Raw genomic sequence first — 17178 nt, 5'->3', positions numbered from 1 at the left:
GAGGAGGAGGAGACGAGTTGGAAGCAGGGGGAGGTCGTCACAAGGAGCTAGTGGCACAGTCAGACAGCATGCATCAGCACTCGGGGTCAGCCAGACAGCACGCCAATCAACACATGCTGTTGCCACCACCAGAATGCCGTCATTGCAGAGCTCAGCAGTGTGGCATTTTTTTTGTGTGTCTGCCTCTGACAACAGCGGTGCCATTTGCAACCTGTGCCAAAAGAAACTGAGTCGTGGGAAGTCCAACACCCACCTAGGTACAACTGCTTTGCGAAGGCACATGATCGCACATCACAAACTCCTATGGGATCAACACATGAGTACAAGCAGCACACAAACTCAAAGCCACCATCCTCCTCCTGGTTCAGCATCTTCAGCCACGTCAACCACTGCTGTCCTCCTTGCCCCCTCTCAACCATCCGCCACTCCGTCTCTCGCCTTGAGCAGTTCCTGCTCATCTTCCCACAGTCAGGTGTCTGTCAAGGACATGTTTGAGCGTAAGAAGCCAATGTCACAAAGTCACCCCCTTGCCCGGCATCTGACAGCTGGCTTGTCTGAACTCTTAGCCCGCCAGCTTTTACCATACAAGCTGGTGGAGTCTGAGGCATTCAAAAAATTTGTCACTATTGGGATACAGCAGTGGAAGGTACCCGGCCAAAATTTCTTTGCACAAAAGACAATCCCCAACCTGTACTCGATTGTGCAAAAGGAAGTAATGGCATGTCTGGCACACAGTGTTGGGGCAAGGGTCCATCTGACCACTGATACCTGGTCTGCAAAGCATGGTCAGGGCAGGTATATCACCTACACTGTGCATTGGGTAAACCTGCTGACGGCTGCCAAGCATGGAATGCATGGCTCTGCAGAGAAGTTGGTGACACCGCCACGACTTGCAGGCAGGCCTGCTGCCACCTCCTCTACTCCTCTTACTCCATCCTCTTCCATAACCTCCTCGGCTGAGTCCTCTTCTGCTGCTGCGTCTTGCTCCACATCAGCGGCACCCCCCCCAGCTCCCCAGGTACTATTCCACATTCCGGATATGGCAGTGTCACGCCGTCTTGGGGTTGACTTGCCTGAAAGCAGAGAGTCACACTAGACCAGCACTCCTGTCCGCCCTGAATGCACAGGTGGATCAGTGGCTGACTCCGCACCAACTGGAGATCGACAAAGTGGTTTGTGACAACGGAAGAAATTTGTTGGCGGCATTGAATTTGGGCAAGTTGACACATGTGCTGTGCATGGCACATGTGTGTAATCTGATCGTACAATGCTTTGTGCATAAGTACCCAGGCTTACAGGATGTCCTGAAGCAGGCCAGGAAGGTGTGTGGCCATTTCAGGTGTTCCTACACGGCCATGGCGCACTTTTCAGATATCCAGCGGCGAAACAACATGCCAGTGAGGTGCTTGATTTGCGACAGCCCGACACGTTGGAATTCAACACTCCTAATGTTCGATTGCCTGCTCCAACAAGAAAAAGCCATTAACGACTATTTGTATGACCGGGATGCTAGGACAGCCTCTGCGGAGCTGGGAATTATTTTGCCACGTTACTGGACGCTCATGCGCAATGCCTGTAGGCTCATGCATCCTTTTGAGGTGGTGACAAACCTAGTCAGTCACACCGAAGGCACCATCAGCGACATCATACCATTTGTTTTCTTCCTGGGTCTGCCCTGCGAAGAGTGCTGGATCAGGCCGTAGATGAGCGTGAAGAGGAAGAGTTGTGGTCACCATCACCACCAGAAACAGCCTTATCAGCATCGCTTGCTGGACCAGTGGCAACACTGGAAGAGGATTGTGAGGAAGAGGAGTCAGAGGAGGAATGTGGCTTTGAGGAGGAGGAAGACCAACCACAACAGGCACCCCAGGGTGCTCGTTGTCACTTATCTGGTACCCGTGGTGTTGTACGTGGCTGGGGGGAAGAACATACCTTCAGTGAGATCACTGAGGACGAGGAACGGGACATGAGTAGCTCGGCATCCAACCTTGTGCAAATGGGGTCTTTCATGCTGTCGTGCCTGTTGAGGGACCCTCGTATAAAATGGCTGAAGGAGAACGACCTGTACTGGGTGTCCACGCTACTAGACCCCCCGGTATAAGCATAAAGTGCCTGAAATGTTACCGAATTACCGCAAGTCAGAAAGGATGCAGCAGTTCCAAAATAAATTAAAAAGTATGCTTTACACAGCATATAAGGGTGATATCACAGCACAACGGGAATCTAACAGGGGAAGAGGTGAAAGTAATCCTCCTCCTCCCACAACCACGCCGGCAAGGACAGGATGCTTTACAGACGTGTTGTTGATGGAGGACATGCAGAGCTTTTTAAGTCCTACGCATCGACACAGCCCTTCGGGGTCCACCCTCACAGACTACCTCGCCTTAACTGCAGATATCGACACTCTGAGGAGCAATGAACCCCTTGACTACTGGGTGTGCAGGCTTGACCTGTGGCCTGAGCTATCCCAATTTGTGATAGAACTTCTGGCCTGCCCCGCTTCAAGTGTCCTGTCAGAAAGGACCTTCAGTGCAGCAGGAGGTATTGTCACTGAGAAGAGAAGTCGCCTAGGTCAAAAAAGTCTAGATTACCTCACCTTTATTAAGATGAATGAGGGATGGATCCCGAAGGGACTGACAGTGGGCAATACATTCAACTAAAAAAGGCCTGATGAGATGAGCTGCCTTGGGCTAAAAATGGTCCACACGCTGCTGTATTTTATCTCTGAATGCCGGATGACTTGCGTGACTTATCCGCCACCAACTAGGGTTCAAGCCGCAATGTTTTAGGGCACTTTCTGCCTGGGAAACAAACATCAATTTTTCTGGCCGCTGCTACAGCAGTGGCTGCAACAATACCTAATTTTTCAGGCATGTGTACATGCCTAATTTTTTCTGGCCTCTGGTGCTGCACTGTGGCTTCAAAAACCAAACAAAAAAAAGGCACGTAACAGGGATTAAACTGATAAGAATAGAACTACTTAACACACCACTCCTATCTAGTGGCACATTAGATTGCACGCGCAGTGCCCCAAATTTGAAGTAGGAGGACCGATCAAGCATATTTTTCCATCTCCCAGTTCCTAAAATCGATGCCATATACACGTCCCCTGATAGGGGGCGTAACAGGGATTAAACTGATAAGAATAGTACTACTTAACACACCACTCCTATCTGGTGGCACATTAGATTGCATGCGCAGCGCCCCAAATTTGAAGTAGGAGGACCGACCAAGCATCTTTTTCCATCTCCCGGTTCCTAAAATCGATGCCATATACACGTCCCCTGATAGGGGACATAACAGGGATTAAACTGATAAGAATAGAACTACTTAACACACCACTCTTATCTGGTGGCACATTAGATTGCACGCGCAGTGCCCCAAATTTGAAGTAGGAGGACCGACCAAGCATCTTTTTCCATCTCCCGGTTCCTAAAATCGATGCCATATACACGTCCCCTGATAGGGGACGTAACAGGGATTAAACTGATAAGAATAGTACTACTTAACACACCTTATAATAACGCAGAGAGAGGCAACACAGAGAGAGGAGTCTGAAGAAGAGGAGTCAGAGGAAGATAGGTGGCTTTGAGGAGGTGGAAGACCAAACACAGCAGGGACCCTTGGTGTTGTATGTGGCTGGGTGGAGGAAGAGACCTTCAATGACATCAGTGAGGACAAGGAACGGGACATGGCTAGCTTGGTATCCAACCTTGTGCAAATGGGGAGTTTGCGGTTGTGCAAATGGACTGTTTGCGGTTGTTTGCGGTGCGTTAAACGGGGAGTTTGGTCTGTCACTGTGAAGTGGGCGTAACCCTTACACTACCTGATCGATACAACATCATACCTGATGTTTTAAAGCACGTTATTCCAAACAATTTAGGAATGTTAGGTGATTTATGCCCTTTATGGCTTAAAATCAGACTCTGCATCAACTATGTAATTTTCCATGGGAGTTTTGCCATGGATACCCCTCTGGCATGCCACAGTCCAGGTGTTAGTCCCCTTGAAACAACTTTTCCATCACTATTGTGGCCAGAAAGAGTCCCTGTGGGATCTAAAATTCGCCTGCCTATTGAAGTCTATGGCGGTTCGCCTGGTTCGCCCGTTCGCAAACATTTGCGGAAGTTCGCGTTTGCCGTTCGCGAGCGGAAAATTTTATGTTCGCGACATCACTATTGTGCAATGATAAATGCTGCTCGCACTTTGATAATTCGGCCCCATAATGTTTAATTACAGCCATGTCACTAATTTATGTTATTGGTAAATTTTGTGACAATTAGAAAATCCCATAAAACGCCTGTGATACATCATTTTCTTTTAGTTTTCTGTGGCCTAGATTTAGAGTTTGGCGGTAGCCGTGAAAACCAGCGTTAGAGGCTCCTAACGCTGGTTTTAGGCTACCTCCGGTATTTGGAGTCACTCAAAAAAGGGTCTAACGCTCACTTTTCAGCCGCGACTTTTCCATACCGCAGATCCCCTTACATCAATTGCGTATCCTATCTTTTCAATGGGATTTTTCTAACTCCGGTATTTAGAGTCGTGTCTGAAGTGGGCGTTAGAAATCTAACGACAAAACTCCAGCCGCAGAAAAAAGTCAGTAGTTAAGAGCTTTCTGGGCTAACGCCGGTTCATAAAGCTCTTAACTACTGTACTCTAAAGTACACTAACACCCATAAACTACCTATGTACCCCTAAACCGAGGCCCCCCCACATCGCCGCCACTGGATTAAATTTTTTTAACCCCTAATCTGCCGACCACCACCTACGTTATCCTTATGTACCCCTAATCTGCTGACCCTAACACCGCCGACCCCTATATTATATTTATTAACCCCTAACCTGCCCCCCACAACGTCGCAGCCAGCTACCTACAATAATTAACCCCTAATCTGCCGATAGCAAAGCGCCGCTACTTAAGTTATCCTTATGTACCCCTAATCTGCTGCACCTAACACCGCCGACCCCTATATTATATTTATTAAACCCTAATCTGCCCCCCTCAACGTCGCCTCCACCTGCCTACACTTATTAACCCCTAATATGCCGAGCGGACTGCACCGCTACTATAATAAAGTTATTAACCCCTAATCCGCCTCACTAACCCTATAATAAATAGTATTAACCCCTAATCTGCCCTCCCTAACATCGCCAACACCTAACTTCAATTATTAACCCCTAATCTGCCGACCGGAGCTCACCGCTATTCTAATAAATGTATTAACCCCTAAAGCTAAGTCTAACCCTAACACTAACGCCCCCCTAACTTAAATATAATTTAAATTAATTAACTCTTATTAAATAAATTATTCCTATTTAAAGCTAATACTTACCTGTAAAATAAATCCTAATATAGCTACAATATAAATTAAAATTATATTATAGCTATTTTAGGATTAATATTTATTTTACAGGTAACTTTGTATTTATTTTAACCAGGTACAATAGCTATTAAATAGTTAAGAACTATTTAATAGCTAAAATAGTTAAAATAATTACAAAATTACCTGTAAAATAAATCCTAACCTAAGTTACAATTAAACCTAACACTACACTATCAATAAATTAATTAAATAAAATACCTACAATTACCTACAATTAAACCTAACACTACACTATCAATAAATTAATTAAATACAATACCTACAAATAAATACAATTAAATAAACTAACTAAAGTACAAAAAATAAAAAAGAACTAAGTTACAAAAAATAAAAAAAAAATATTTACAAACATAAGAAAAATATTACAACAATTTTAAACTAATTACACCTACTCTAAGCCCCCTAATAAAATAACAAAGACCCCCAAAATAAAAAATGCCCTACCCTATTCTAAATTACTAAAGTTCAAAGCTCTTTTACCTTACCAGCCCTGAACAGGGCCCTTTGCGGGGCATGCCCCAAGAAGTTCAGCTCTTTTGCCTGTAAAAAAAACATACAATACCCCCCCCCAACATTACAACCCACCACCCACATACCCCTAATCTAACCCAAACCCCCCTTAAATAAACCTAACACTAAGCCCCTGAAGATCATCCTACCTTGTCTTCACCTCACCGGGTATCACCGATCGGTTCTGGCTCCAAAATCTTCATCCAACCCAAGCGGGGGCTGGCGATCCATCATCCGGTGGCTGAAGAGGTCCAGAAGAGGCTCCAAAGTCTTCATCCTATCCGGGAAGAAGAGTAGATCCGGACCGGCAACCATCATCTTCCAAGCGGCATCTTCTATCTTCATCCGATGAGGACCGGCTCCATCCTGAAGACCTCCACCGCGGACCCATCTTCATCCGGCAACGTCCAACTGAAGAATGACAGTTCCTTTAAGGGACGTCATCCAAGATGGCGTCCCTCGAATTCCGATTGGCTGATAGGATTCTATCAGCCAATCGGAATTAAGGTAGGAATATTCTGATTGGCTGATGGAATCAGCCAATCAGAATCAAGTTCAATCCGATTGGCTGATCCAATCAGCCAATCAGATTGAGCTCGCATTCCGATCAGCCAATAGAATGCGAGCTCAATCTGATTGGCTGATTGGATAAGCCAATCGGATTGAACTTGATTCTGATTGGCTGATTCCATCAGCCAATCAGAATATTCCTACCAAGGTAGGATGATCTTCAGGGGCTTAATGTTAGGTTTATTTAAGGGGGGTTTGGGTTAGATTAGGGGTATGTGGGTGGTGGGTTGTAATGTTGGGGGGGGTATTGTATGTGGGGGTTTTTTACAGGCAAAAGAGCTGAACTTCTTGGGGCATGCCCCGCAAAGGGCCCTGTTCAGGGCTGGTAAGGTAAAAGAGCTTTGAACTTTAGTAATTTAGAATAGGGTAGGGCATTTTTTATTTTGGGGGTCTTTGTTATTTTATTAGGGGGCTTAGAGTAGGTGTAATTAGTTTAAAATTGTTGTAATATTTTTCTTATGTTTGTAAATATTTTTTTATTTTTTGTAACTTAGTCCTTTTTTATTTTTTGTACTTTAGTTAGTTTATTTCATTGTAGTTATTTGTAGGTATTGTATTTAATTAATGTATTGATAATGTAGTGTTAGGTTTAATTGTAGGTAATTGTAGGTATTTTATTTAATTAATTTAATGATAGTATAGTGTTAGGTTTAATTGTAACTTAGGTTAGGATTTATTTTACAGGTAATTTTGTAATTATTTTAACTATTTTTGCTATTAAATAGTTCTTAACTATTTAATAGCTATTGTACCTGGTTAAAATAAATACAAAGTTACCTGTAAAATAAATATTAATCCTAAAATAGCTATAATATAATTATAATTTATATTGTAGCTATATTAGGATTTATTTTACAGGTAAGTATTTAGCTTTAAATAGGAATAATTTATTTAATAAGAGTTAATTAATTTCGTTAGATTTAAATTATATTTAACTTAGGGGGGTGTTAGTGTTAGGGTTAGACTTAGCTTTAGGGGTTAATACATTTATTAGAATAGTGGTGAGCTCCGGTCGGCAGATTAGGGGTTAATAATTGAAGTTAGGTGTCGGCGATGTTAGGGAGGGCAGATTAGGGGTTAATACTATTTATTATAGGGTTAGTGAGGCGGATTAGGGGTTAATAACTTTATTATGATAGTGGTGCGGTCCGCTCGGCAGATTAGGGGTTAATAAGTGTAGGCAGGTGGAGGCGACGTTGTGGGGGGCAGATTAGGGGTTAATAAATATAATATAGGGGTCGGCGGTGTTAGGGGCAGCAGATTAGGGGTACATAAGGATAATGTAAGTAGCGGCGGTTTACGGAGCGGCAGATTAGGGGTTAAAAATAATATGCAGGGGTCAGCGATAGCGGGGGCGGCAGATTAGGGGTTAATAAGTGTAAGGCTAGGTGTGTTTAGACTCGGGGTACATGTTAGGGTGTTAGGTGCAGACGTAGGAAGTGTTTCCCCATAGCAAACAATGGGGCTGCGTTAGGAAACAGGTGTTTTTTTTTTCAGCTCAAACAGCCCCATTGTTTCCTATGGGGGAATCGTGCACGAGCACGTTTTTGAGGCTGGCCGCGTCCGTAAGCAACTCTGGTATCGAGAGTTGAAGCTGCGTTAAATATGCTCTACGCTCCTTTTCTGGAGCCTAACGCAGCCTTTATGTGGACTCTCAATACCAGAGATATTTTTATGGTGCGGCCAGAAAAAAGCCGGCGTTAGCTACGCGGGTCCTTACCGACAAAACTCTAAATCTAGCCGTTGGTGTTTAAATGTTCTGTTATTTCAAATTACCAAATGAGATGGAAGCTGTTTGAAAGAGAATGAATGGCTTAGGAACAATAAACTAAGATTCGTCCAAGCTTGTATACAAGGTTTTGTAGGGTCATTTTGATGGAATGAATTGAAGCTTTTATAAAAACAAAAATGTATTAAAATAGTTGATAAACCAGTTATCTTAAAATTAACATTACCTATGATTTATAAAGTTGTAGCTGCTAGATCAAGTAAACATTAAAATCTATGCTATAATTATATTATATTTCAGTGTGTTTCTAGTTTGTTACAATATAATTTTCTGTTAATTTAAATGAATTAATATATTCTGCAATTCTTTTTTATTTAATCAGTTAATGCTGCATATACTCTTGCAAGAAATAATGGGTAAGGTCCTATGTAAAAGGCTAAAATTGAGCCATGCTAAAAAAACAATCAGCAAACATCTATCAATCTAGCAACAGCAGGTGTTTCATAGTGACTAAGTTTAAAGGAACAGTTTACCCTAAAATGTTCTCCCCTTTAGTTTGTTCCCAATTATAAATTTAACTCCTGGAGTCTATTACATTGTTTACAAGTAGCTCCTTTACCTTTATAACAGCAACTGAAATAGCTGAATTTGCCTTTGGAATCCCTACCTATACTGAAAGTTTCTATACTTAAAGGGACAGTCTCCACAAAAAATGTTATTGTTTAATGCCTTTACTACCCATTCCCCAGCTTTGCACAACCAGCATTGTTACATTAATATACTTTATAACATTTAAACCTCTAAATTTCTGCCTGTTTCATAGAGGCCGATTTATTAAACATCTGTCCGACATGATCCGCTCAGCGGATCATGTCCGACAGACATCGCTGAATGCAGACAGCATACTCTGTCGGTATTTAGCATTGCACAAGCAGTTCTGGTGAACTGCTTATGCAATGCCATCCCCTGCAGATTCACGGCTTAGATACAAGGTAATCCCAGAGGTAAAAAGTATATTAATATAACTATGTTGGTTGTGCAAAACTGGGGAATGGGTAATAAAGGGATTATCTATTTTTTTAAAACAATAAAAATTCTATTGTAGACTGTCCCTTTAAAGGTATATCCCCCCTCCCCTGCATATGAAAAGGCTCTTTACACAAACAGAAACAAGCTGGATTCTGTAGACATCAGTATACATCTACAAATTTGGGGCTTGGTTAGGAGTTTGAAAATCAGCACAATGCTATTTAAAAATAAGCAAAACTATACATTTTTACAAAAACATCCCAATATAGGTTATATAAATGGATCATCTACAAAACATGTATGCAAAAGAAAAATCTTGTGTACAATGTCTCTTTACGTATAGGCTATAAACAAAAGCTGTGTAAAGAGAAGAAATTACATCTCACAGCGAGAGGTAGGTGAGATAGTATGTTAGATAAGTAATAAAATGTTAATTTCCAATTGTTCTCCCTAATATTGGGATTTGGAATGTTAAATAAGCATTTGTGTGTAATAAGTGATAGCATATTGAGATTATTATTATTATTCTTTATTTATAAAGCGCCAACAGATTCTGCAGCGCTGTTCATAGGTAACAAAGATAAAAGGACAGTACAATATGAGACACCAGACAAAATATAACAAACAAATACAGGAGGAATTGGTAGCCCTGTTCCTGTGGGAACTTACAATTTAAATGGGTAGGAGGGTGAAAAACAGGAGGTGGGGACTGCAAAGGTGGGAATGATGTTAGTGTGAAGTTAGATGAGGGCAACTATTAGGCAAGTGGAATTCATTAGTTACTGATTTGGTTTTAGGCTTCCCTGAACAAGAAGGTCTTTAGGGAGCATTTAAAGGAGGAGAGGTTGGGGGAAAGTCTGACAGCACGAGGAAGTGCGTTCCAGAGGGTTGGTGCCACATGAGAGAAGTCCTGTAGTCTAGCATGAGAGGAGGTGATGGTAGAGGAGGCAAGGAGTAGATCGTTGTTGGATCTTAGGGGACGGGCTGGAGTATATTTGTTGATGAGTGAGGACAGGTATGGGGGGGCTGCATTGGTATGGGCTTTGTAGGTCAGAGTGAGAATTTTTAATTTAATTCTGCTGTGAATGGGGAGTCAGTGAAGGGACTCACAGAGGGGTGCGGCAGATACAGAGCGTCGGAGAGGTGAATTAGGCTAGCAGAGGCATTTAGGATGGATTGAAGGGGGGAGAGGTGGGAGAGAGGAAGGCCAGTTAGTAGGTTGTTACAGTAGTCAAGCCGGGAAATTACTAGGGAATGGATTAGCTGTTTAGTAGTTTCAGCACTCAGAAAAGGACAAATTTTGGAGATATTGCGTAGGTGGTTGCGACAGGATGAAGAGAGCAATTGGATGTGGGGTATGAAGGACAGATTGGAGTCGAGTGTAACTCCAAGGCAGTGGACTTGGGGTGATGGGGAGATAGTGGTGTCACCGACAGTTATAGTAAAGTTAGAAACTGGAGTAGAATTAGTTGGGGAATTAGAAGAAGCTCAGTCTTGGCCATGTTGATTTTTAGGTGGTGAGAGGCCATCCAGGAAGAAATGCCAGATAAGCAGCCGCTGATGTGGGAAAGGACAGAAGGAGAGAGTGCAGGGGTGGATAGGTAGATCTGAGTATCATCAGCATAGAGGTGATAGTTGAAGCCATAGCTACTAATAAGTTTACCCAGTGAGAAAGTATAAATAGAGAAGAGTAGAGGGCCTAGAACAGAGCCTTGAGGTACTCCAACAGACAGAGGCAGTGGAGAGGATGAGTCACCAGCAAATCAGACAGAAAAGGACTTATTAGAGAGATAAGAGTGGATCCAGGAGAGGGCAATGTCACAGAGCCCAAGGGAGCTGAGAGTCCGTAGGAGGAGGGGATTGTCAACAGTGTCAAAGGCAGCAGGTCAAGTAAGATAAGTATAGAACAGTGGCCATTGTTTTTAGCAGAAAGAAGATCGTTAGTAACCTTGGTGAGGACAGTCTCAGTTGAGTGTTGGGGACGGAAGCCAGATTGCAGGGGGTCAAGCAATGAGTTGGAGGATAGGAAGTGTGTTAGGCGATCGAAAACTAGTTTTTCCAGGACTTTAGAAGCTAGCAGAAGTAGTGATATGGGGCAGTAGTTTGCAGGAGAATTGGGGTCGAGGGAGTAGTAAGGGATTGGTTGAATATGTGAGTAAGAGCTGGGGTGGGGGTAGAGGACAGAGAGGGTATTAGATTTGAAGGGATAGGGTCAAAGGGGCATGTAGTGAGGTGTGAGGAAGATATTAGGGAACTCACTTCATTGAGATCTACAACCTCAACCCTTTTGGATGGGTTGTGGTGTCACAGAACAAAACCATCTATTTAATATACAAAATTTAACTCAAAGAAGCAATTTCTCATACATTTTATACTCTACAGCTGGTATTACAAGTCGCTGGAAACTCATTATGGGAAAAATAATTTTACAGTATACTGTTTCTTTAAGCAACTTGCTTAAACCGCAATTATTTACTGACAGCATGTTGAATGTGGCTCCTTAGAGCAGATCGCTATGACCAACTGTCAATGAGCGTATAATACCACTCTCTATAACACTGATGCATGCATCAAATCACAAAATTCCCCACCATAATTTATCTTTACCTTTGATCACCAGCACCCTCAAATTGTAATAAACACTAACTGTAACCATGCCCAACTGCAACTTACCCTAACCATGACCCAAGATTAATAAATGTCTGATCAATCATTAGATTGAGAGCTGTAAGGTTGGGTCTTAAGGGCTTTTGTGAGGCAGTTAAAAGAAGTTTGTTCCAAAAAAAGAGGACTAGAATGGCACTGTGGCCTTCATCAATAGTGACACTTATAGGTATAATCTTTTTGCCACTGGTCTGCTGCTATTGATAGCAATAGTGTTGTGGCTATGTTGTAGCTCTGTCTGTATCAATAGTGGCAACCACACGATCTAGTTGTATAATACAGACATGTTTTGATATTTTGCAAGTTTTCACATAGTTGCAAAATTGAATGAGAAAAATAGTTCTGCATTAAAAGAGGACATAATTATTGTATCTCAAAAATGGCATAAGAGAAAAATGGTTATAGATGTCCATACTATATATTCTGTTGCTATGTTTTCTGTTGTATGATAAATATTTGCAATGATACTGAATTTTGATATTCAAACATACTCATTTAAAAAAATTGTGTTTTAAAATAGGACCAGCAAGTCCTTGCCAATGCAAATAGATGGAGAGCCATGGATGCAGACTCCATGTACTGTAAGTATTAATATACAAAAACCATCCTACACAGTAACTAATAGTTTTGTGCAACCTGTATAACTGTCTCTGTGTTTGTTTTACATTCTTTATAGCTTATTTGGTATTAGCCAATTAGGGATAGAGAACAATCTAATAAAATGTAAAAGAACTGTTGCCAATAATTACAAAGAGTTACAAATAAAAGTGCAACACCTTAAAGGGACAGTCTACAAAATAATTGTTATTGTTTTAAAAGATAGATAATCCCTTTATTACCCGTTTCCCAGTTTTGCATAACCAGCACAGTTATATTAAAGGGACAGTCTACACCAGAATTTTTATTATTTTAAAAGAGAGATAATCCCTTTATTACCCATTCCCAAGTTTTGCATAACCAACACAGTTATATAAATACACTTTTTACCTATGTGATTATCTTGTAGCTAAGCTTCTGCAAACTGCCCCTTTATTTCAGTTCTTTTGACAGACTTGCAGTTTAGCCAATCAGTGCTGGCTCCCAGGTAACTTCACGTGCATGAGCATAGTGTTATCTATATGAAACACATGAACTAACACCCATAGTGGTGAAAAACTGTTAAAATGCATTCTGAAAAGAGGTGACCTTCAGGGTCTAAGAAATTAGCATATGAACCTCCTAGGTCAGGGGTGTCCAAACTTTGCTCTCCAGAGGTTTTGGAACTACATTTCCGATGATGCTCAGCCAGCATTTTATCTAGCTGAGCATCATGGGAAATGTAGATCCAAAACCTCTGGAGAGCAAAGTTTGGACACCCCTGTCCTAGGTTAAGCTTTCAACTAAGAATACCAAGATAACAAAGCAAAATTGGTGATAAAAGTAAATTGGAAAATTGTTTAAAATTGCATGCCCTATCTGAATTATGAAAGTTTATTTATTTTAGACTGTCCCTTTAATATACTTTTTACCTCTGTGATTACCTTGTGTCTAAGCATCTTCTGACAGCCCCCTAATCACATGACTTTTTATTTATTATCTATTGACTTGCATTTAGTACTGTGTTGTGCTAAATCTTAAATAACTCCTTGTGCGTGAACACAATGTTATCTATATGGCCAGGGCCAGTTCTAGGATTTTTGGAAACAAAGGCGAGGATATATTTTGCATAACTCGTCCTCCTGAGGCGGCAGGCAGAAATCAACCCAATCGAATATGATCGGGTTGATTGACACCCCCTGCTAGTGGCCGATTGGCCGCAAATCTGCAGGGGGCGGCATTATACCAGCAGTTCACAAGAACTGAAGGAGCAATGATAAATTTCTATCAATGTCCAGCGACATGATACGCTACATCATATCTTTTCCGCTTGCACATTAATAATTTACCCCAAAAACTTATGTACACAATTATTTTGTCACTATTTAAACAGTTACTTAAACAGTGGTATCTCTCCATAACAAATCAAACAGTGAGAGTTCTGCATAACAAATAAATATCACATACATGTTTCTACACAATTTACAAAAATACAAATAATTTGGTAAAAGTTATGTCCTTACTAACCCCCATCTTGCAGAAAATACTAAGAATTGTACCAAGAGTCCTTTTTGTCATCAGACAAACAGAGCATGACACTGTCAAACGCATAAAATACATTAACCCTTGCTCATGAAGTTTCACTGCTAGGATATTGGCATCACAAAAACTTTACAAGAAAAAAAATCAAGACAAAAATTTATTTTTACAGTTTAGGAAAGTCTCTGAAAAAAACTAATACATTTAATATGTGCTCTGGTAGATACAACAATTAAAAGTTACTTCAATGTCACTTTAGCATTTCTATTTTTATCAAAACTACTTTTTAATATCAATTAAAATATGTATGGATAAACTCACCCCTCCATCCATAAAAAATGTTTGTTATAATATAAATATATAAAAAGTAACAATAGAACTTTGCTTTCTCAAGGGATCAATGTATCTGCTTTGTACAGTTTGTCCCATGTGTCCTGCTTTTTCTGTGGTCTTGTGTCTGCCTTCTGTCAGCTGATTGTAGTGGCAATGACAAGAACCTCTCAATATTGATTCTATTTTGGGGGCTTCATAGATTTTTAAGACCCCATACCCTCTCCCCATAATAATATATTGTAAGCAGCTTTCCTATGTTATAATTGTTCTTCAAGCTAAAGTTAATTTATTGTGTAAATGCATGAGGGATAAACAACTAAAACACCTCTAACACACTGGTGAGAAAAAGGCTCAGCAGCTAGAGGGTTAATTTAATTTAACATATAACACTTTAGGAGAAAAACTGTGGGAAAAGAAAGCCACACAGTAAGATCCCTTTGTCCGGCACCAGAGTATAGGGTTACATTTACAAAATACTAGTGGTTCTTCGAAAGGATCCCTTTGTGATCCCTTTTCACTATGGATTAAAGTATGAATACTAGCATACCTTAACATAAACCATACATTATATATTATGCTGAAAATAAAACTGCTTGAAAGTAATATATAAAACCTTATTGAAAAAGGATTGTCTACAGTGCACATATGATTTATTTGCTGCCGACTATGAGAAAATCATTATTGTTTATACATAACGAACGTGGGCCCACTTGCTTATAACTTAGTTGAATTAGAAACAATTTAGTTCATATAAACAAGAAACAGTTCCCGTTTATATCCAAATAGGACTTAAACATGTATCCAAGAAAGGTGTAATTCTTAATTGTTCCAAATGTTATTTCAGCCATATAGTATGTGAAGTTCTTATAGTTAGTAGGGCTTAAATAAAATGTTCGCTTTGTGCACCGGTACAAGAGTGGGACTTATCTCTCGAGGAGTTATAGTGTTGTTAGCCGTGCTTTGTGTTTAATTGGTTCATGTGAGTTCATTTAGATTGTAACTTTATCCAATGCAGTTATGGAGTGTATGACACCTCAAGGGATTATGGCTTATGTAGCTATGCTTCCGCACACCTTGCTAGGCTGTCTATTCAGCTCCGCTGTCTGTGATCATTTCAATAAATGCTGAACTTTACCTTGGTTGTAGTTTCCATTTTTTCTTTTCCTCACCTCATGGGGAATACTCATATAACCACTCTAGCTACGGCAGCAAATAAATCATATGTGCACTGTAGACAATACTTTTTTCAATAAGGTTTTATTTATTACTTTCAAGCAGTTTTATTTTCAGCATAATATATAATGTATGGTTTATGTTAAGGTATGCTAGTATTCATACTTTAATCCATAGTGAAAAGGGATCACAAAGGGATGCCATCCTTTAGAAGAACCACTAGTATTTTGTTAATTTAACCCTATACTCTGGTGCCGGGCAAAGGGATCTTACTGTGTGGATTTCACTCGAATGAGTTAGCTATAATGAGTGGAGTGGTGAGAGTCAAATGCATAATTTAAATTTTTAATTTAACATATACTTAAGAAGGCCAGGTATTTAAAAAGTGTAAGAAGATACAGACAAGGAAATGGTTTTACGTAGTTTTGTACTTGCAGATAAGGCTGCTGTTTTTGTAGCTGGAGAGAATCGCACGTTAAGTTAATAAACATGGCATATCTCACACCATTTAGAATAGCAAAATGGGCGCAAGATAAAGGGAAATGCCCTAAATGTGGATTAGATAATGCAGATCAGGTTCACTGTTCCTGGTCATGTCCCAAAGTTTATCAATTCTGGCAAAAAGTACATTTTTGGTGTATTAAGATATTGGGAACTCATTTTAAGACAAAGCCTACCCAGATTTTCTTTCTATTTAGCTATTCAGTCACCAATCCTAATTTTAGATTTATCAACTCAATCATTTTGGTAGGGAGGAATTTGCTACTCAATAATTAGAAAGGTAGTAAAGGGCCTACATTTTCAGAGTTTCTTAAAAGTGGTCAACATCAGATGATATTTGAGCAGTTTAATTTTAAAAAATACAATAAAAAGCAGAATTATTGTTTTTTTACTAAATGGAAGACATTGATTATCTCCCTACCACTAGAGGTACAACTTCGGGTAGTTTCATATTTCAATTCCTCTAATTGGCTTAAATAACAACTGGAAGCGGGAATGCTACCCAGATCTTGGCTTCCTAAAGGTCTGGGAGACTGAGGAAGCTAGTTTAGGAGATGGTCTTTCATTCCCCTCCCCCCTTTTTTTTCTCTCTCCCCAACCCCCCGTCCCTCCCATATATTTGCTATATATTTGCTTTATATTCTTACTCCTCTACTATGAATTTCATGATAGATATGAGTTGCTGGCAGAAGTATTTGTGAGGAGGATATACCATTATCTAGTAACTATACCAATGGAATTCATGCTAATAGATCCATAAATTATTATTTTGCTAGTAATGTCTTCTTTAACATTGTTTAAGGATTTTTTGTATTATTTTATTTTAATGTTCTTTACTATGAAGGGAGCTGTGACTCCTAACTATTTCCTTATATTGAGAGGAGCTGCTACTTCTACATTTTTTCTGCTAAGATTTCTTTGTTATTGTGACTGATGTGATCCTTGGGGAATTAGAAAAATCAGGACTGAATAGTTCTACGAGTACTTTAAACGATCAGATATGATGTAAATATTGGATATGTTTGTATGCCGTATGGTAAATGCTTCTATTATATTTTGTTCAATAAAAATAAAAATAAAAAATAGATAAAAGTGTAAGAAGAGTGATCATGTTATTTGTACTAATTCAAAGGGGAGGCTAGCACTTCAGATGTTGAAAGGAAAAAAAGA

General features: G+C 40.2%; 1 protein-coding gene across 4 annotated transcripts in view; it reads left to right on the top strand.

Annotated features, from left to right (window-relative positions):
- DGKB (diacylglycerol kinase beta) overlaps positions 1–17178 on the top strand; it is a 1179919-nt gene that overhangs the window by 1069561 nt on the left and 93180 nt on the right. For all 4 annotated transcript variants that reach the window (XM_053714112.1, XM_053714113.1, XM_053714111.1 and 1 more), the window contains one exon: positions 12407–12467. In XM_053714112.1, the coding sequence (XP_053570087.1) occupies positions 12407–12467 (61 nt within the window). The remainder of the gene's footprint in view (positions 1–12406; positions 12468–17178) is intronic.

This window comes from Bombina bombina, chromosome 5 (assembly GCF_027579735.1).
Source record: "Bombina bombina isolate aBomBom1 chromosome 5, aBomBom1.pri, whole genome shotgun sequence".
In the NCBI taxonomy this organism is placed as follows: domain Eukaryota; kingdom Metazoa; phylum Chordata; class Amphibia; order Anura; family Bombinatoridae; genus Bombina; species Bombina bombina.
Note: the sequence above shows the minus strand (reverse complement) of the source record. Positions and strands in the feature narration are given on the sequence as shown.